Source organism: Anabrus simplex, chromosome 2 (assembly GCF_040414725.1).
Source record: "Anabrus simplex isolate iqAnaSimp1 chromosome 2, ASM4041472v1, whole genome shotgun sequence".
Taxonomy (NCBI): Eukaryota; Metazoa; Arthropoda; class Insecta; order Orthoptera; family Tettigoniidae; genus Anabrus; species Anabrus simplex.
In genome coordinates, this window is record NC_090266.1 from 383,387,942 (window position 1) to 383,410,234 (window position 22,293).

Genomic DNA, 22,293 nt, shown 5'->3' on the forward strand with positions numbered 1-22,293 from the left:
CTGACCTTTCCCTTCTTTCTCCCCTCTAGTCATAACAAGAGTTTTACTCTTTTCTACACTTATTTTCAATCCACATTCTTCAATCTTCCCATTCACCACATTCAACTGTTCTTGAACTTTCCTGTCGTCTTCTCCCCAAATCACAATATCATCTGCAAATAACATCATGTTCATTTCTCTTCCTCCATATGCTGCTTTTGCTGTTCTCATGATGTCATCCATTACTATTGTAAACAGGATTGGTGATAGAACACTTCCCTGTCTCAGCCCACTAGTTATTTTGAACCAACTTGTCCTGCCAACTTGTGTTTGCACGCAACTACAACATTCCTTATACAATGCCATGATCATTTTTATTAATCCCTGTCCAATTCCTTTTTGCACCAGACTGTCCCAAACTTTCGTCCTAGGGACACTGTCATATGCCTTTTCAATATCAATGAATGTCATCACCATATCATTCCCGTACTCCCAATGCTTTTCCATTAGTTGTCTCATAGTGAAAATGGGCTCTATTGTTGACCTTCCACTTCTGAAACCAAACTGATTTTCCTGTATCTGCTTCTCAACCCTCAACCTTATTCTACTTTCCAGTATCCTTTCCATTATCTTAGCAACATGGGATATTAGAGTAATTACCCTGTAGTTCTTCAAAACTTTCTTATCACCTTTCTTGAAAATTGGGATGATTATTCCTTTTTGCCAATCCTCAGGGACCTCCTTATTCTCCCAGACATTCCTGAGAACCCGATATGTCCACTGCAGGCCTACAGCTCCAGCTGCCTTTATCATCTCCACTGAAATTTCATCTATTCCAGCAGTTTTTCCATTCTTCATCTTTCTTACTGCCATTTCAATTTCATTCATTGTAATTTCTTTATCCATTTCTTCGTCAACTAATTGCCTTTCCTGGTCGTCCATTGAATGACTGTCATCCATTCTTGTGTTGCCATTTACTAAATAATTAAAATATACAAATTATATATCAGTATATATTAAGAAGGGCATATCTCCATTTCTTTCATTGTTCAGGAGAGAACTGCCAACATCCAGATTTGCAAATGCACACTTCGCACACAGATCGTCCCACCAAAATCAGTCCATGAACCCATCAGTATAGCAGGATATTAGGTTTCAAGAGTTAAAAGTGGTCACATTTTAAAATCTTGCATCTTAACCAAAATCTTTCTTCTATCAACTGTCTAGTTTCTCTACATTTCTGCTTCTTTAACAAATCGTAACTTTCCTTTCGGAGTATATAGTTTTATATTTTTAACTGAGAATATTCTTTACTCAGTAAACGTGCTAACTTTCAATCGCAACTAAACCCACAAGCAACCCGATTAAAAAAGGGGAGAATGGAAATAATAACTGTCCTCAAATAGCAATATCAAAGGTTATGCAGTCATACAGAAACCTCAAAAACTGATGACAGTGCTACAGTAAGTCATGCTTGGCAAGATGAGTGCAGTAGTTTGTCATTGCTTTCCTCACCCAAAATGATATAACTTGGTAAATAGAAGACATTATATAATTAGAAGATGTGAAATTTTATCACTTGGTCATAGGACCTTGCCAATACCTCGCAATGAAAGTTATGAGACATTGTAGCATTCAATATCCCTTACTTAAGAGACAAGATGGCTAGACTGTTACAGACAAGTCTATCAAGCAGAACAAAGAAGTTTGTAACTTCACCAGAGTGTTAAAGAGCCAAAAGGCTACAACTGAGATATCAAAGGATACAATGTAACGGTACAAAATAAAATTGTTTCCATCACTAGTTAGAGCATGTATCTGAAGATAAATGAAAATGTAGCATACAAATATAGTTTACTGTATCATTCCACAAGTGTACATTGCATAAGGTGTAAATCTTTATTGCATGGTGAAGAAAATGGATGCATGCTGATGTTTTGAGATCAGGCTGAACAACAGGAGGAAATTTAGCAAACAAAAAGCCAGAGGATGATCCCTCGCAAGCAATGATCTTATGTTTATCATTTTTACTACAACTTCAAAATGTAACATCTTAACCTTCTTACCATAAACAGTGTGTCCAAGTAGATTCCTAGTAAATCACTTTCATTACATTTATGTGGTTTTCTTCACACAACCACACCAAAAGCAAATAATTAAGCATTGAAAACTGCTCAATATTTATTCTACAGTAGCCCATTCACTAGTTATAACTGTCAACAGAAACTAGATTTGTTTCATTAAAAGGACTCAATTTCCATAAGGATACTGAAATTTTTTTCCAAAACTTCCATATATTTTTGACACTATATGGTAAATTCCCCATACAAAGATAAAAGATATACTAGTATGAATTACTTTCATTATAGTTAGAAGTCTGCTTACTTATTGAAAATGTTCAGAATGTAATTTGAAAACTTCAATTTCATTTCTTATTGGTGGTTAAGCATTTTTATTGATTACTGTTCAACTTCCATAGATTAACATTGGTAGACTCAACCAACTAAAATCCAGAACAGCTGCATAATTCTTTGCCAAAAATAAACCACATGGTAACAGAATTATAACTGAAGAAAGAACGAACTTAAATAAAACAGAATTGAAAACTGATTTTGGCAGACTGAAGAACCTAACAGTTAGCCTCTTAACCAGGCATGACGAGTTAATTCATCTACTAATAGTTGTTACTCAATCGGGTGATGACAAGTTAACTTGTGTAGAGCCTTTGAAAACTGTTATCTGCTGGGTGGGACGTGCTATCTACTCTCTTTTTGTTGCTATGTGTAGTTCTCAGATCGCTTTACAGATGTCAATAGGTTCCAGACTTGCTGCGCCACACTGCATGTCAATATTTCATTGCATTTTCTTCTGTACATAATTGCTAAGCGTGCTTTTTGGATAATGAAACTATTCTTCATTCACTGATTCTGATAATGAATTAGATGATAGTTCTTTGGATAGCAAGGATAACACAAGAGGTGAAACTTGCAGTAAGCTTGCTTCTGTACTATTGTAAATAGAGTCTCATTGAAGAAAAATGATTCTGAAGATTGTCTTACAAATCTTTTTTTTTCACATCATGTACAGTACAATCCTTTACTTTTTTTTCACTGCTTTTCTTGCTGTATCATCAAAAGACAAATTCATATATTGTAACAATGTACTTTATTACAACAGTGAAATTGTTTTATTGGTTGTTACTCAGTGTCAGATGTAGTCTCATCATAAATGTAGTTGCAAGAAGTCTAATCAAATATAGAATTATGGTTTGAAATACCAAATGCAAATAAAAAGAAACCATTTTTCCCTTTGCAACAATCAAATTATCATAAATACGTGCCTTGGACATGGCCATCCATCAATGGCTGCTAATTTCAGATGACCAACAGCCATAAGACATACCCTGCAAGGTTGCTAGGGTTACACAATCATCACACATTTTGAGATGCAAACTGCCATAACACGAATTTTCAGATCATCCCCAGCCAAAAGACTAATTTATGTCAAAACGGACAGGACTAGATAATGCATCTTGCATGAAGGCATGCACACATACTGGGTGGGACAAGGAAGTGACCGTGGCCTTCATTAAGGTACAGCCCCAGTGGAAGCGCTTAATGGGTGGGACGAATCATTCACGGAAGAGTAACGGGCGAGACTAATTAACTCTTTTTCAGTCAAAATATATTCCCCACTGCGAATGTTCGTTTCTCAGTGAAACTCCCCGGTTAAGAGGTAAAAAAAATGAACAAATAATAATAATAATAATAATAAAAAGGGACAAAAGATGGTTTAAGAATTGAGGAATATTATATTTCCATCTTCTTGAAATTATAGAAGAAAAGGCTAGGTGAACAATTGATAGGGAATCTGCTACCTGGGTGACAGCCCTAAATGCAGTTTAGTGGTGAATGGTTGATTGATTGACTGATTGATGATTTAGACCTCTGCTCCAGGGTTAACAGATATACCACTTTTTCATCACACTTGGGGTTATGAAGTAACATTTTGGGAATATCTCTAGCTTTTCTTCATTCCAGTATCTGCTGTACCAGTTTCAGTACCTTTGTGTTAGGAAGTGCAAGAAACTTCGAAAGTCTTATCTGCACATAAATTTACTGTTTCATTTTTATAGTTAAATTTGTAGGTGATAGGCAATGCTATCTAGAATTTCTTCACCTTGAACACAATGCTGTCTCCAACACTTTTAGACAATATACACACCATGAAGTATAGCTCAACAACAAATTTTTACAGGGGCTGACGGCCAAGGTGGTAAACCTGGAAGGACATGGTTTCAATTCCCCATCAGGAAGAAGAAAAATTTAAGAAACAAGATTTCCACTTCCAGAGGTGCATATGGCCCTGAGGTTCACTCAGCCTACACAAAAAATGAGTACTAGGTTAATTCATGGGGGCAAAAGAGGCCATAGATAGAGCTAACCACTCCACCCCATGAAGTGCCGAGGTTACGGATAGTAGAAGCCTTTACCTACCACCCCTCCAAGGGCCTTCACTGCCTGTATGGAGATGACTTTGCTTATACATTTTTACACTTTGACATTTCTAACTAAATCTTAAGGTCAGAAACATGGTAACTTACCCACTGACAATAAATCCCTTTGGTAGTATGATCAGAGCAAAGTTCACCTGAGTAACAATTTTTCATTACACATAAGTAGTTCAACAGTACATCGATAAGAATGCACTTTAACAACAGTAACACAGTATGGTACTACAACACAACTTTGATGCTCGAGTGACACACTTTTAACATATAGTATGTCAGTCTGGTGGTCAACTAGAAAGCTGTGCATAGTGCCACCCAACCGGTAAGGGATATCTCCTTGGGCACACTGTACAGTACATATAAAATGTAAATTCAAGGACATATTTTAGCCTATTAACTCATGGTCTCTCCAATAACTTTCTGTTCAAGTAATACAAAATAAAACATATCGTATATCTCAAAATTGTAATTAATAAAAATCTGTACATAAAGTCATAAAATTCAATGAAGTAATAGGTAAGCTAAATATCTTCGGCAAAAATCCTTGTAAACAAAAGTCATCAGAAGTAACTGAGTTTATCTCCCCTTTTAGACATAATGTCGAGCAGAGTGATTGCTCCCCATATATTGGTACAACGAGTCCTTCACAGGTCCTCAAACTGCTAGTCAACTGACAAATTCAACAATCACCCATTCATAGGCTACGAATATGCCGTGTACGTCGGAACAACAAACAGCACGATGTTAGGCCACTTCCTGCCTTTGCAAGTTCAGACATATTCAAGGTCCGACGTGGAAAGTCAATGCGTTCTGCAAACACCTGAAAAGAATTAAATTATTACCCGGTTATATAACATTCAAACTTTTGATATGCTAGTATGTACAAAGTATGAGCAGTTATAAAATATTTGTAAGAAAGGAAATAGAATAATTTAAATTCTTAAACACTGTATAATCATATTTCATTGCATATTATGCAAGGTCAAGAAACAGAGACAGACATTATAAATGTCAGTACAATGAAGTATTTTGGTAACTGGAAATTGTTGTGTATACATATTACTAGAAAATCACAACAATGTACAGGCCAAGAGCCTTCAAAAAACAATAAACTACTACTTGAAGTAATACTGAGAGCAGGTTTGAGAGTCATATTGGGTTTAGCCACAGTAGTCCCAAACAACCCTCTAGAAATAAATGACAATGAATAGAAGAGGAACACATTCAAATATCTATTTGAAGGGACCCAAATAATCAGCTTCCCAGCTTCCACTTCAAATACCTTTGAGTGTATAATCTCAAAATACAACACAGTCAAGCAGGAAATCAGAACTTTCACAATCAAGTCAGAAACATACTTTGGGACAGCAAAATACTCCAGCAAGCCAAAATAAGTAGGACACCTATCTTGTACCAACTATCCTCTATGGTTTGGAGATATGTACTCTGCTAAACACCGGGCAAGTTGGCCGTACGGTTAGGGGTGCGCAGCTGTGGGCTTGCATCTGCAAACCTGCCAGCTTTACAAAAACAAAAATCAGGAGATAAAATTGGTCAAAACTGCTTATTCTACATGTCTTGCACAAGACAAGAGTACTATGGTACATATTATAACACTTATTGTCTCAAATACGAGGCTACAAGGCTAAAAATTACACATCTCTATTCCCTCACAGGAAATATGCGAGTGAGACTATCAGTCTCTGATAAGCCTTCTGAAAATAGTATGAACTCGTGCTCCACGTGTCGGTCAGTCATGCACTTAGATGCCATTACTTAGAAAATGCATACTTTGATATATTGCATCACACGTCCATGCGATTATGCAAAGCCCAATGCTGTTTTCATCAAATAATAAATTAAAATTTGCCAGAATTGTCTCTAAATGGCCCCTAAAATCTCTAGAAAAGTCACTAGTAGCTATATTTGAAATTGTCACTAAATTACTAAAGTAGACTCCCAATCTAGCAACTAGTCTCCAGAATAGACTAGACTGATGTGAACGAACATGAACATAGCACGGGAAAAAGATATATTTACAATTGATATATGCGTTACGATATACAGGTTTCAATTAACATTGCACATTAGCGCACACTTCTCGTATTAATAAACATCCATATTTCATTTGAAAGCGGTCAATGAGCGAAGGACTTCCGGCCACTGACGTACAATGCTGAAATGGTAGGATGTGAAACTAAATGCTTGAAGTTCACCAAAATATAAGCTAAAATCGGGGGAAATAATAAAATAATCGAGAGTCGGGGAAAACTATAGAAAATCAGGAGTCACCCGTCTAAATCAGGAAAAATTAGATTCATCAGAACTATGAACCAAACGACAAGAAGGGACAAGATCACAAACAATGTGAAAAGGAAGGAAGCCAGCATCAATGTTCCTGTGCCGACCTCGCGTGGACAAGTCCTCGAGAGCATATGGTGTTAGAAACCACACGCCGGATAATAAACATAACTGGTTCATAAACATGAATAATCTCACGTTCACATTAAAAAGTATTCCTAACATGATTGTTTAGAATTTTACTGATCATCTCCACACAATACATTTGCTAGATCGCTCAAGGCAGTGATACTGCTTTTTCACCACCTCGAGATGTTAACGGTTTCTTGGTAACAAAATCACCATCAAACAAAGGAGATTGACCATCCCCGAAACAGGGAAATCATCCCCTTATCTTCGTTGTCCAAGGAAGTGGTGCCACACCAGTGCAGTGGCACTGTGTTCAGCCACTAACATACCACCACACCTAAATGAATCACATTCAACAACTAAGTGAAGTGTTGAATTTACAGTGATAAAATAGCATTCTCAAGTTCTTTCGCAATCAATCTCCGATGGATCACAGATTGCAAGACACACAACTTCCAACCAATATAACTTGGAAAATTATACACAGCTGTCCAAACAATGACAACTAAATGAACAGATTCTAAAACTTACAATTAAAGAATAAGGCATAAAGCATAAACAACAAAAGACACTGATCATAATTACAATCATACAATACAAGAAAAAAGCATTAAACACTGACAAGAAATCAGACACTGAACGTAAATGCCAGCATCAGTCTTGAACTGGCAATGGACATAGTTTATGTACAGAATGCTTTAAAATTCCACTGGTTAGTACAAAAAATAACCATACGTATTTGCCTATCCTTCCCAAGATAAGCCTCCTTGACTGTTGCAAGAGAGAGGAGTGTTGCCATCCTTAAAAATATGATGGTCCCAGGCTGACGGTTAGGCTGACTCATCAGCCATTTCTGCCACTGCTGTAAGCTATTAAGATAGTCATTAGAGCACTGTCTCCAAAAGTTCTGCTGTCACACCTTAATCTAGTGCCATCTGGAAGAATAACAGTGCATACCATTACTAAGGTCAGGTTCAAAGAAGGATAGAAGGGGAGCTCTTATCGGAAAGCAGCCAGGAGTTAGGTATGATTGTTCTTCAGCATTGTCTGGGAGCCTAATGAGCGGTTGGAAGTTCAGGCATGTCACTATTTGGCAAAGTAGGGTGTACATCTCATCATACATCAAGAAGGGATTCCCGGCAGATGATGCTTCCAACAGTCTACTGAAGTGAGTCAAATCAGGAAGAATGAAATGCCCCAAGTATCCATTCTGGGCTGCATTGTTCAGTATGTCTGTCCTTCACTGCACCGACTGGCACACTTTCAAAATTTCATTTCTGGCACCTACTAAGTTAGTAGCATTGTTACTATATAGATTAGTACACTTTTTCCTGCCGGTCACAAATCTCTGTATGGCAGTAATGCAGGCCTGCGAGAGGTCAAGCCACGAAATAACTTCTCAAGTGTATTGCCTTGATGCAAAGGCAAATGAACAGGGCTACATAGCATTAACCTTGACCTTGCTCCCAGCTGCATCCTGTTTAATGTGCAACAGGCCAGTATAGTCAATCCTAGCATACAAGAATGGCTGCAATGGAGTCGCTCGAAGAGATGGTAGCAGCCCCAGAAGTTGTGTTGCTATTGAGGCTCGCAGTCCGAAACACTTCACACATTCGTGAACGAGAGCTTGTTCACTTCCTTTAAGCTTACTATCCAATATCTCGACCTAAGTGAAGCTGTTACATGATTTGCACCAGCATGTAGCAGATGAACATACTAATCAGCCAATATCATATGGGTTACATTATGATGCTGAGGAATTATGATCTGATGCCTTTCTGTAAATGGTTTCAAAGAGTTTTGTAGGCATTCACCTACACAAAATACCTCGTTTCTATCTAGAAATGGGTTCAGATTTCTTACGGAACTCTGCAGTGAAACTGACGAGTTCGAGTTTGACTTCAACTCACCTATTTCCCATGCAAAGAAGTATTAAAATTTACCTATTACAACAATGATATTTACAGTAAGATACAAAAGTCGAAAACTAGAAAAGCAGCTGAAATTGATAAGGTTTCAGGGGATATACTAAAGACAATGGGTTGAGATATAGTACCATACCTTTAGTACTTGTTTGATTATTGTTTGCATGAAGGAGCTATACCAAATGAATGGAGAGTTGCTATAGTAGCCCCTGTGTATAAAGGAAAGGGTGATAGACATAAAGCTGAAAATTACAGGCCAGTCAGTTTGACATGCATTGCATGTAAGCTTTGGGAAAGCATTCTTTCTGATTATATTAGACATGTTTGCAAAATTAATAACTGGTTTGATAGAAAGCAGTTTGGGTTTAGGAAAGGTTATTCCAATGAAGCTCAACTTGTAGGATTCCAGCAAGATATAGCAGATATCCTGGATTTAGGAGGCCAATTGGACTGTACTGCGATTGACCTATCTAAGGCATTTGATAGGGTAGATCATGGGAGACTACTAGCAAAAATGAGTATAATTGGACTTGACAAAAGAATGACTGAATGGATGGTAATGAGACAAAGTCTCTCATAGTGCATTGGTATTGCCGGTGGCTCCATTTAGCCTACGCAGTGGCCTCCACGGTATGCACTGGCCATGTGTCTTGGTGGGTGTGCTATTTACCAACTGATGAGCCCAACTTAGCACATGGGGGTGAAACGCTGGCAACTAGGAATGAGTTAGCTGGAAAATTTATAATGTCCAATAATGGACCATTTATATAGGTATTATAAATTTACTCATTCGGGACAAATATTTCATGTTCCCTATGGGAATCAACATCTGTATCATCTGATGGTCAAGAAGGCATCAATTTTTGGTAATGAGACGAAGTCTCTCATAGTGCATTGGCACTGCCGGTGGCTCCATGTAGCCTACGCAGTGGCCTCCACGGTATGCACTAGCCATGCATCTTGGTGGGTGTGCTATTTACTAACGGATGAGCCCAACATAGCACATGGGGGCGAAACGCTGGCAACCAGGAAGGAGTTAGCTGGTAAATTTATAATGTCCAATAATGGACCATTTATATTGGTATTAAGTGGTATGCTCCGAGCTGTCAGTGGACAGATGGCATGGAATGACATCAGTAGACGAATAAGTTTGAGTGGTGTCTTTAAAAGTAGGAAAGATCACAATATGAAGATAAAGTTGGAATTCAAGAGGACAAATTGGGGCAAATATTTGTTTATAGGAAGGGGAGTTAGGGATTGGAATAACTTACCAAGGGAGATGTTCAATACATTTCCAATTTCTTTTGCAATCATTTAAGAAGAAGCTAGGAAAACAACAGATAGGGAATCTGCCACCTGAGCGACTGCCCTAAATGCAGATCAGTAGCGACTGTTTAATTGATTGATTGATTGATTGATTAATTAAACTGTAAATCCCATGCTCAGCATGCTTGATACATATCTGAAGTCTAGTCTCTAGCTACTCTGCAGACAATGGTCCTGTTCTTCCTATGTTCTGGAGCTGAACATAAATTGGTTGCAATAAGCCATCACCCTCTGTAGATGATGAAGAGAGGAGAACCTGGTTGTGACTTCATTGGATGGATTAGCACTAACTAAACAATGAACCACATCTCTTATCTTTGGAAGTTCATCTGCAGTATCGTTTTGAGTCTTTAGAGGGCCAGCTAACTTACATGCATCCTGTACTAACCACGCCACCATTGTTGATTACCTTGTAGACTGAATGGTCCTTCTTCCCTTGGGAGAAAAAAAAACAATGGAAGGGTTGTCTGCTGACATAACATGACCCCACTCAGCTCTTACAGTCAACTGCTGTACCTCAGAGACAAGATTAGTGATGAATGTTTTCCATCTCGTTGGTTCAGCTGCAAGCCACGGGAGTACTATTGTCGGGTCAGTCCACAGGAAAGTGTTGTCGATGTTCAGGTTCATCAGAGTTTGGTAGTCTTATCAACTAGACTTGCCCAAGAGAGCCCTACACAGTTCTGACCTAGGCAAATAGTGTTGCTTCAGAGGAGCAACTATGGATTTTGAACATACCAAATGTACCAAATTATTACACAGTGTTCATTGGTACTGCAGATACAAACACATGCCACACAGGCCCGTTCAGAAGTATCTGAGAACCCATGAACTTATAGCTGCATTACCTTTCCCATGCAAAGAATCAGCCTGTCGGCATGAATGTTGTTCAGTGCTGGAAGATCAAACAAGATTTTAATCCAGCTTTCAAGTACCAGAGACTGTAGTAGTTCATACCATCCTAGTTCTTCTTGCCAAAATTGCTGCATGAAAATTTTACACATCACGATGATGGATCCTATCAGCCCAAGTGGATCAAATATAGAGGTTATAATTGAAAGTACCTTACGGTTTGTAGGGTTTCCATTCTTCTTTTTGATGTTGACCTCAGACTGGAACTTGCAAAGAAACGAATGCCACAGCAATCCTAGCGTTTTGATGTCTTTCCTTATGAAATCACTGAGGTAACTGTGATTATCCAAGTTCTGCTGGTATGGTCTTGAGTACAGAAGAGTTATCTGAAGTTCATTTGCATAGGTGGAAGCCTCCACATTGCAGCAACTCTTGTAATTTTCCTCGCAGATGTATAGCATTTACCAGTGTGTCGCTACCACACAATACATCATCCATATTGAAGTCCCGCTTCAATACGCGAGATGCTATAGGAAATACATGGGCTGCTTCTTCAACCAGCTGGGGTAGGCATCTCACGGCTAGGAAGGATGCTGATGATGTATCGTACTTTATACTCTTCAGTTGGTAACTGTGTATAGAGGCTCAGATGGATGTTTTACCAGATTATGCGCTGGAAATTAGCATCGTCATTTACTCTGATCTGATGGTACATTTTTGTAATATCTGCTGTCATTGGAATCTGACTGATGTGTGCGAAACCTTGTTGCAATAAATAGCAGATCTTGTTGAACAGTACGTCCCACTGCGTGAGTATCACTGAGTGAAACGCCACTGTCAGTTCTGCAGGAGGCATCATAAACTCTTGTTTTATTAGTGGTGATGTCTGCCTTCAAGGAGGCTTGTTTTTTAAAAAATTTGCTTTACGTTGCAACAACACAGACAGGTCTTACGGCAACGATGTGACAGAAAAGGGCTAGAAGTGGGAAGGAAGCGGCCATGGCCTTAATTAAAATACAGCCCTAGGATTTGCCTGGTATGAATATGGGAAACCACAGAAAACCATCTTCAGGGCTGCTGACAGTGGGTTTCGAACTCACTATCACCCCAATGCAAGCTCACAACTGCAGTACCCTAACCGTATGGCCAACTCGCTCGGTCACCTTCAAGACTTACATCTTATATTACATGTTATAAACCTCATTTTAGGTCCGTATTGACAATTTACAGTTCAGCAACAATAAAGGTGTTTTAATTTGTTCCACCTATTCAATACTTTTATTTTCACTTATAGTGGTTACATAAATAGACTCTTAGTTAAATGGGACATGTTTCGCCCTAAATTAAGGGCATCTTCAGCCTAAAAACAATCATCAAGAATACAACTAATATTAAAAGTGAAAGCAAAAAGTTTAGCCAGTTATTAAAATTCGGAACATAAAAATGTGAAAAATGATACAATATATAAAGATGGTAATGGAAAACTGTCTATGATTAAACTATAATCTTGTCGGAGACTAAAACTTCCTTCATTAAAATTCTAATTAAAAACAGTTCATTTAAAATATTAGTGGAAAACCAAAGTGGTAATAATATAAAGCCAACGACATGAGGGCGTGAACACAAGCATAAGCACGATTGTCATAAATACAATCTTTCCAAGGCCGCTGATGAAATTCGTCAGCATAAAGTGAGACAGAAGCATCTGTTGAAAAATTGTAAGTGGCCCTTAACACTGGTAGGTAATACAATTGGCTGAAACCTTGCCAGGAAATGTCAGTAGATGCATAAATAATGTTTTATGTTAATGGAAGTTGTTATTTGTTATCTACTGTTGTGTTGGTTGCTGCCCGTCTGTTGGCTCTGACAAGGGAACATTGGCAATGGTAAAGTCGCCGATCGCGATGAAACTTAGGAAACACATTGAGGAACATGTAAAAACAATGCCAGCATCCATTTTAGGCGCCAACATTCATTAGCGTGTTAACTAAGGAGCCTAAAAGTTGCGACATTTCAAGTTCCGCGAGATCAGCGATGAATACCTGCTGGCCACACACACACTTCCCGTCTGGAGACACACCCTCTGCACCGCCTTCCCCACTCCAACTAGTTCTCCCCGGGCTTGCCGGCCGCTTGGCTGTTGAACGAGACTGGCGCTATATTTTGCTTCTTTACGTACTATAATTATTGAAATCCTTTAAATCACGTTCCTTTTAACACATAATGATAATAAATAACCTAAACTTATTTACTCACATTTTATTCAAATTTTATATTTTCATTCCTGCTAATTCCGGTAAGTTGTCAATTCGTGGCTACAACCCCAAGTTAAGCACCATCGGGCGTGGACAAACGTGGAATAAGGTACTGCGTCCGACCTAGGCTTAAATTATTATTTACGTCTGAAACACCTTGAAGCTGTCGGTAATGTCATTTAGAGTGGACATACACATGAAATTAATTAAATCACCCACCTTTAAACAACGTTAAATATCCTTTTATTTAAAGAAATGACGTGCCCGGGTAGAGGATCTCAATGAATGTAATGAGATTTTGTACCTCGGGATATCAAAATCTGGTTACAGGTCCAGACCTTCTTTTCATGTCCACTCCCCTACCCCCATCTTGCGTATGCTATCAGGTGTGCCATAACGAAACGAAATCACGAACAACAGCAATTATAAACTCCGAGTTAGAAACTGCTGGTATTTTCCATATTGCGGACTCTAGTATAAGGAATCTTGATAGAATGTTTTTATTTGTGCTTGTATTGAACGATTTATTTATGTTTTGCAGTGAAAGGCACAACACATTTCAATTGCAGCAATGGTTGTCGGACATAAATCAATTAAATGCACAGACAACTTTGATACGAGTATGACATGGAATGATTGACGTAATAAGAAAAGTCTTGAAAAATAAAGATGTGCATTTATATATGCAGTAGATATACAGTAATCACAGGCAGACCCGTAGTCCTACTTTTCCGTACTTTTGCGCTATAGCTGACAAAGGTCTATGTAAAGTATAGATAAGAAATGTGTTTTTCCACCAATCAATACACAATTTATTTTAAACAGATTACACTAGTACCGGTTTCGGCTCTTAACGGCCATCATCAGCTAGTACATGATTAGTTCCCAGCCATTAGACAAATCACAAGTTATTATTGTATTAGACATCCGGATGTCTAATGGGGGATGGAAATGTATACAGATATTTTAATTTCATGCTACTGTAGTCAAGGTAAAAAGTTACAATAAGTTTAATATGTTCTACATACTCATGTTGTAAGTTATTGTAACTTATTGTAGCTTTTTACCTTGACTACAGATATTTTAATTTCTTGTAGTACTCATTTTTTGTGTAGGCTGAGTGAACCTCAGAGCCATATGCACCTCTGGAAGTGGAAATCTTGTTTCTTAAATTTTTCTTCTTCCTGATGGGGAATTGAAACCATGTCCTTCCAGGTGAACCGAGCATGTCTTTACCACCTTGGCCGTCAGCCCCTGTAAAAATTGACCATCTGTATTCTGGTTCAAGTACACCTCTGCGGAGGTTCAGACCTGCCATCGGGCAGAATACACCCTTACCGTACATAAAAACACACGGTTTACACGATTGTTTAGAAGTTTGTCGATCATGCCAGCACAACACATTCGCCCTAGCTGTCCAAGGAAGTGGTGTTGCACTGTATTCAGCCACTAACAGTTCCTAATGAAAGTGTCATATAGGACTTCAGTGGTATGGACAATGAGCGGACTATTTTAAAACCTCAAAGTGGAAGAAAAATGATCACAGGGGAAACTCAAGGAAACACTGGAGAGAGACCAACGAATCAGAAGTGGCAGAAAAGGGATTCGCAAGGGAAGATGTCCAAGAACAAATATACAGATATTGAGAAAAGTTTTGCATCATCCAGCCATGACACTGCCCTACATGACTAGGAGTGGAGTACAGTGGCCCCACATAATGTCACCCCAAAACATCAGGGAACTACCAGTTCGCTGCACATGCTGGATAGTGTCTTGAGAGTATTTTAGACCCCTGGACCAGCGCTTATTTTACAACCCCTATTGTTTGTACATGCCTTCATATGTATATTCAGTAAGCATAATATAAAAAGTTGATACATAAGAAATATTAAAAGGTTGATAAACAAAAGAAATCTTCAAACCTACAAAATATTTTGTTAAGAAGGAAGCCATATTTTCCAGTGTCCAGTCTGTCAAACACAAAACTTCAATATAAATTATAACACAATTAGTGTGCATTTTTTTAAAGGTAAGTTACATTTAACCTACTAAATATACATAGAATACGCTACAATATTGGTACCAAACTTCCAAGTCCAATTTATCACTGTAACAACACAGAATTCTTTTAGGCAAATGATTTTCTTGTTTTTTTCATACTAGAGAGCACACTAATCACATTTTCAAAATCTACAGCAAGGGATTTTCTCTTATAATAATAGCCAGATGATTCAAGAGCTCCCAAGTTTGAGATGTACGTTGATTTGTTTGAATATTATTCCGCCTTTGGGAATTTGCCGCCAAACACATTGCCAACAATTGTCAGAAACAAGGCTTATGCGACATTCATTGGTGAAAAGGGCTCCACTGTCAATCCTGAAGAGACCATTCAGCATAATATTGGGTCCGTTTGTACTACATACCATGACGTTTAGGTTTAAAGGCTGGGTCTTGCCATGGGCATCAAAAGTGAAGTTGTGCCTCATGGAACTTCTTTCACACAGTTTGAGATGAAACATGGCGACCTGTGGCTGACTGAAGACCATTATTTAGCATGGTGGCACTGCATTCAGGGTTCCTCCGAGCTGAAATTAGAAGGCAACGGTCATCGACTGCAGATGTAGGATGTAGTTGTCGAACTATGCATGGCAAGTCATCAACAGTTCCTGTCTCATTGTACTGTACTGCGCTGATGTTCGAATCATATCACTGATTACAACCTACATGTCAAGCAACTGCCCTTCTTGACCATTCTTCTTGGCGTAATATGATTATGCACACATATCAACGTGTCAACACTGCATGTCATGCCATTCCAGACGCACACTACATTGCTTAGAACATACCTCCTATGCTTCCTCACTTGTGTTACAAACTCAACTGAAATACTGCCTCCCATCTGAGTGGGGTGTTCTCCTTGTGGCTTGGGTTATGTTCAGATGTATGTTTGGAAATATCTTAAGGGTCATCTTTCCAGTCTGCACAGGACAGGCCAAGATATCAACACAGTTAACGATATTATCTGTGTGACCTTTTGGCAATGAAACTTCAGATCTTTTCCTAATAGGTTGGTTACTTTCTTAGAAAAGGTTGTATTGAATCTGTTAACAAAGCACTCAAAATTAAAACAATGAAAAGTGACAAATCCATTGTGTTTAACAAGAAGTGTTTATAATTGAATATCATCCCCAAATACGTCCCCTTAAAAACAAAACCGAACACACAGTCAAGTAAAATATCAACATCTCAATCACAAAACTTGCACATTAAAAAACTAAATAGGTTGCGCATATATAAAAGAACAAGAAATCAACAAATAAATATTATGCCTTCACTTAAACCTCAAGTCCGCCTCTGTAGCGTAACGGTTAGTGTGATTAGCTGCCGTCCTCGGGGGCCCGGGTTCGATTCCCGGTACTGCCAGAAATTTAAGAATGGCAGGAGGGCTGGTATGTGATTGAAATGGTACATGCAGCTCACCTCCAATGGGGGTGTGCCTGAAAAGAGCTGCATCACCTCGGGATGAGGACACGAGTTTACTTTTACTTAAACCTCAGTAATTTCTGGAACCCGATGCAGTGGACTGCACATACTGATCATTAGCATAATTACGTTAAAAATGAGGCAATAAAATAAAGCAGTAACTGATTAAACAATTAGTAATCTATTCAATAATTAAATTAAGACCAACAGCAACCATGTATGCAAGCAAATGCAGTTCTACCCGAGAGCTGTTCACAGATTCGATAAACCCATTTCTACCGGGCGAGTTGGCCATGCGCTTAGAGGCGCGCGGCTGTGAGCTTGCATCCGGGAGATAGTGGGTTTGAATCCCACTGCTGGCAGCCCTGAAGGTGGTTTTCAGTGGTTTCTGATTTTCACACTAGGCAAATGCTGGGGCTGTACCTTAATTAAGACCATGGCCACTTCCTTCCAACACCTAGGCCTTTCCTCTCCCATTGTCACCCTAAGATCTATCTGTGTCGGTGCGACGTAAAGCCACTAGCAAAAAAAAAAAAAAAAAGTCATTTCTAAGAATGAATGAAACAAACCTGTTGGAAAGAGTTCTGAAGTTTAATTGCCAAGAAGTCACACAGATAACAACGTTGAAATTGCATGCGACAAAATAACCACACAAAACAAAGGAATAGTTAAAAACGTGACAACCCAACGAAGCGCTATAAATAATCAACCAAAAACTCAGCAAACCAACCGAATTCTAAAAAGCATTAAAAGCAAAATAAAAAAGTGATAATCTAATAGTCATAAAAGTGGATAAAGACAACACAATGATCATAATGAAAAAAACATAACTAATTCAGCAGCAGCAACATAACACAAGAAATCAAATGCGACCCAACGAATAAATTTCAAAGTGACATAAAACAAGTGTTTAAAAGAACAGATTCATCATGAACCCCAAAATCCCAACACTATGAGCACTCCCCAAAATACACAGAGACACGTCTCATCAGACCATAGTAAATTTCAAAAATGCGCCGAGTTACAACGTAAACAAATTTCCCAACAAAATGCTAAAAGACAAGGTAAAAATTAAAAATGATAGGTCAATTAATGAAACATTAGAACTAACAAAAGAATTAAATAAACTAAAAGTAACAGAAAAGCGAGAATGATATCATTTGACGTAAACATGCACACCAACTTATCTATAGAGGAGTCAATTAAAATTTGAGAAAAAATCTTTAAAAAAACAATTCAACACGAGAAACAGAAAAAAATTATGAATCTGTTAAGAACGACCTTAAACCAAAAGACGTTAATGTTTAACAACAAAATATATATTTTTTTTAAAAAAAGATTAGCCATACGTTCACTGTTATTAGGAATAACAATGGAGCAGATAGATGGATGTCATAATATGCGTGTATGGTAATGACGTCACAAATGCAGAACATTTAGTAGACACAATAAACTCTTTACAAAATGTAATGAAGTTCACAATGAAACCAGAAACAAATGGGAAGATCAACTTTCTGGACAACACAATCAGTAGAAGTAAAGATAAACAACCCTACACGATATACAGGAAACCAACTCAAACATCACACAAAATAGACAACAATTCTAATCATCCAGGACTAATCAGCAGGACTGAACGCGATGATAAACAGAGCAATATCTATACCAACGAGCAAAACCAATATTTTACAACAAATTGCAAATAATAAAACAAATCACAGTAAAAAACAACCATCCTCCCAACACAGTAGACCAGCTAATGGGAAAACACAAACAAGCACCTACCCAAAAAGGATAAATATGTGGTTCTTAATTTCGTGAATAAAAATATGTACAAAATAGGTACCATATAATCCCGAATACCACCCACCACCCAATTAAACCTGCACCCTAAATTTGAGACGGCTAGATACGGAAAAAAAATAAAAAATCAAATAACTTACATACCTATCTAATTTTCTTCACATATACCACAAATATAAATTCAAACAGCTTACAATTAATAAAATCATCACAAAAATCGTAAATAAAATCGGTCCAATACTAAGATCATTCATAATTCACCGTCGTCGTCTGAAGTTTCACCATAGGAACTTAAGTCGCTGGCATCTTTCCACAAATAGTTGTCCTCACTACCGTCCACTGAATTCGAAATTCTACATTTCTTAAAGCTTTTGGAAACTAGATCATTGGGAATGCGCACCCATGCTGTCTTGATCCATTTCAGATCTTTTCACTCGTCTGGTTGGCGATAACGCGTGATTACCATCGGACATCCATTCGGTGTACAACTGTTTCATTGCAGTTTTGAAAGGCCAGTTCACGCACACATCCAACAGCTGTAGAATAGAAGTGAGTCCTCCGGGAATTATTGCAAGATCGGTTTTTCCTTTCCTCATCATATCTTTTACGCCATCAGTTGTATGTCGTCGGTAACTGTCCAACACAACTATGTTTCGTTTTTGCAACAAAGCTCCCAGGCGACGTTGCCAAACGCACTTCACCCAGTCCTCAACTAACGCACTGTCCATCCAGCCGGACTCCTGTGTTCTAACATTAACACCGGATGGCAAGTTTCCTTTCGGAAGTGTTTTCCTTTTCAGAACCATATATGGAGGGTGATTGGTTCTATCTGCTAATACGCACAACATTACTGTGCATCCTTGCTTTTCTTTACCACCTGTTCTGATGGTTACACTTTTAGAACCCGTCATATCCACTGTATTTTCCAACAGCATTTCAAAATAGACAGGTGTCTGGTCAGCATTCCCAATTTGTGACAGCAAATATGAATTTTGCTTCCTCAAACGAATAATGCGACGCTGAAAGGCTGTTAATTTTTCTTCATACGTCCCAGGGAGACGTTGTGAAATAGATGCACGTCTCCGAATGAACAATCCCTTTCTCGATAAAAGTTGGAAATTCATCCGCGGCTTGCAGTAAAAAGCTGTGTTTTGAGTTCTTTCGAGATCTCTAGTGCTTTGAATTGACACATTTCACTAGAAACAACATATCCTAACTCACGTTTTTCTATCACAAATATGTGGAGTCATTCTTCGATTTCCAGAAACACTGCACTCCGCCCGCGAAACGCTCTGTGATCACTGTTACTTTTTAGAAGTTTTTCCTTCTTCTGCCAATCACGAACACACGATTCATCAATATCGTACTTTCTGCCAATGGCACGATTTCCGTATATTTCAGCTTCGCGTACAACTTCTAGATTCTCACACACAGTAAATGACCGCAGACGCCGTTTTGAATCCATCACTTACTATCGAGAAAGCACTTTCACAGGACAGATACGGAACTTGAATGTGAGCGAGGTAGACTTCCGTAATCAACAGTCTCGACTCTCACGAAGTACGATTATCCCCGAGATCAGCTATTCGCGCACCTAGCATGCCAGCAACACTTGTGAAACAAATGATGATTGAGCATCCACAGCAGCGGCTTTCATATTTACCACATATTTACCCATATTCTTTGATTTACCGTATTTCATTACCTTACATTTCACGTTTACATGCCACTGTAACCGTATTGAGGAAAAATCAATCTTGTTTTCTAGAACGCAACTAAAACACAATAAGACCATTTACATGTGGTATACTGAGTACAGTAACCATATTCAAATCTATTTCAATACTCCATGTAAACATAGTCAATATATACGTGAATGAACGGCTTAGATACCACCCGCGCCCATGATTTAGAACCAATATTTTGGGGAAAAAAGTGTGGGTGGTATTCGGGATTATACGGTAATACAGTATATTCAAAAAGGAAGGGTTTAAAAATAGAATTCAGCACAAATAATACATTAAAGAAACAAATTGGTAAATGAAATAATAAAACAGAAATTTTTTATAAATGAGGAATTTATGAACTCTGATGCCAAGAACCAAACTGTAACGCCACGTACATCGGCCAGACAAAACATAATTTACACACCAAGTACAAAGAACAGAAAAATGCAATTACATACAACAGACACTCAGCATTCGGCAAACACATGACAGCTCACTAAATTTTACAGATATCAACACAGATCTAAAAATTGTACACATCGATAATAAAAGCAGATCGCTTACATCACAAAAAGCTAACCAAGCCAATCTCAATGAGCACACACATTTAAAAATTTGCCCCTGTTAACACTACTTAATTTCTAAACAACATTCCATACTTTTTACATTAGCACTTAAAATTAATCCCACTGGAAGTTACTCTGACTCAAAAGTCTGGAATGTAAGTTAGGATATTCATATCTGTAGTAAATTCACCCAGCGTCTTGGCCACGCCAGACGTTTTATTAATAAAAATAATGCCTTACAAGGTACACTTTAATTTAATTCACAGATTGCTCAATCAAATCATTCACATAAATTAATCCCAAACACACAACAACAATGACAATAATAATAGGAGTATATTTCCACAAAAGACATTCACGTAAATGTAAATTACAGAATGAAAATTAAAGAAAATCTAACCAGCCCATTAAAATCTCTTTAGAAAACCCTTAAATAGATTTTTTTTTTTAAATTAAAATGATGAAATGAAATGTCGTATGGCTTTCAGTGCCGGGATATCCCAGGAAGGGTTCGGCTCGCCAGGTGCAGGTCTTTCTATTATTCAAATGATGATAATAACTTAATAAAAATAACTATGAAAAATAGTAGCCTAATTTGAACAAACTCAAATATCAAGTAGTAACAAACTACAACGCTGCTTGTATAGGACAAGCAAACTAAAATTCTGCACCAGGTAATATATAAAAAAGTAAGCAAGCGAAAATGACATAACAGAAAATCACCGGTACAATAGGTAGATCATTAGATGTTCATTAAGAACCCTTGCTTAGTTTACACAAAAATTTTAATACGAGGATGATGATGATGATGATAAGGGGAGCACTAAAAAATAAAAATAATAAAAACTGACCTAACAAGCGCGAGGAGAAGGGGATGGCACAGTGGAAAGTAAATGAACTGAACTGGCCAGTTGGAATAGTGCCAAGGATACAGCAACGGTTTTCAACACCTTGCATTCTATGCTGGAGTGGATATGAAACAGGACTTCATTAAGTTCCACACTTTCAAGTTCATAAGTATTTAAACAGAAATAAACAGAAATATTAATACTTTTCTAAATATTTCAGTGTGATTTGATAGAATCTGCTGATGTTCCGTTAAGAACGAAACATGCCATTCTATTTTAATTAAGTTTTTCCTTTTTTCACGTATAATACTGTTACAATGCCTTTGCTGGTGAGATGTAGTGTTTACAGTGCACTGTATCTTCTGGTATGGGCTAGAATAAATTTGTTACTTTCATTGAACTGCCTCAGTCTCATCCTTGGCTTTGACAATATGAAAGTGAGCGAGGTATGTGTGATGCTAGTAATACCATTCCTTATGCAGCCAGTCTCTGTTATGAATGGCGTGAAAATATCAGTCATAGGGTTGGTTGGTGCATACATTTCAGTGGGCTTGGCAGACTGATATGCAATAGCAACATCTGGCTCAGT

At 38.0% G+C, this 22,293-nt stretch overlaps 1 protein-coding gene across 1 annotated transcript in view; it reads right to left on the bottom strand.

Annotated features, from left to right (window-relative positions):
- Window positions 1-579: 579 nt before the first annotated feature.
- Window positions 580-22,293, bottom strand: part of LOC136862852 (N(G),N(G)-dimethylarginine dimethylaminohydrolase 1) — a 266,667-nt gene continuing 244,953 nt past the window's right edge. Inside the window, exon 6 of the mRNA XM_067139114.2 lies at window positions 580-5,309. Within this exon, the coding sequence (XP_066995215.1) occupies window positions 5,184-5,309 (126 nt within the window). The 3' untranslated portion in view covers window positions 580-5,183. The remainder of the gene's footprint in view (window positions 5,310-22,293) is intronic.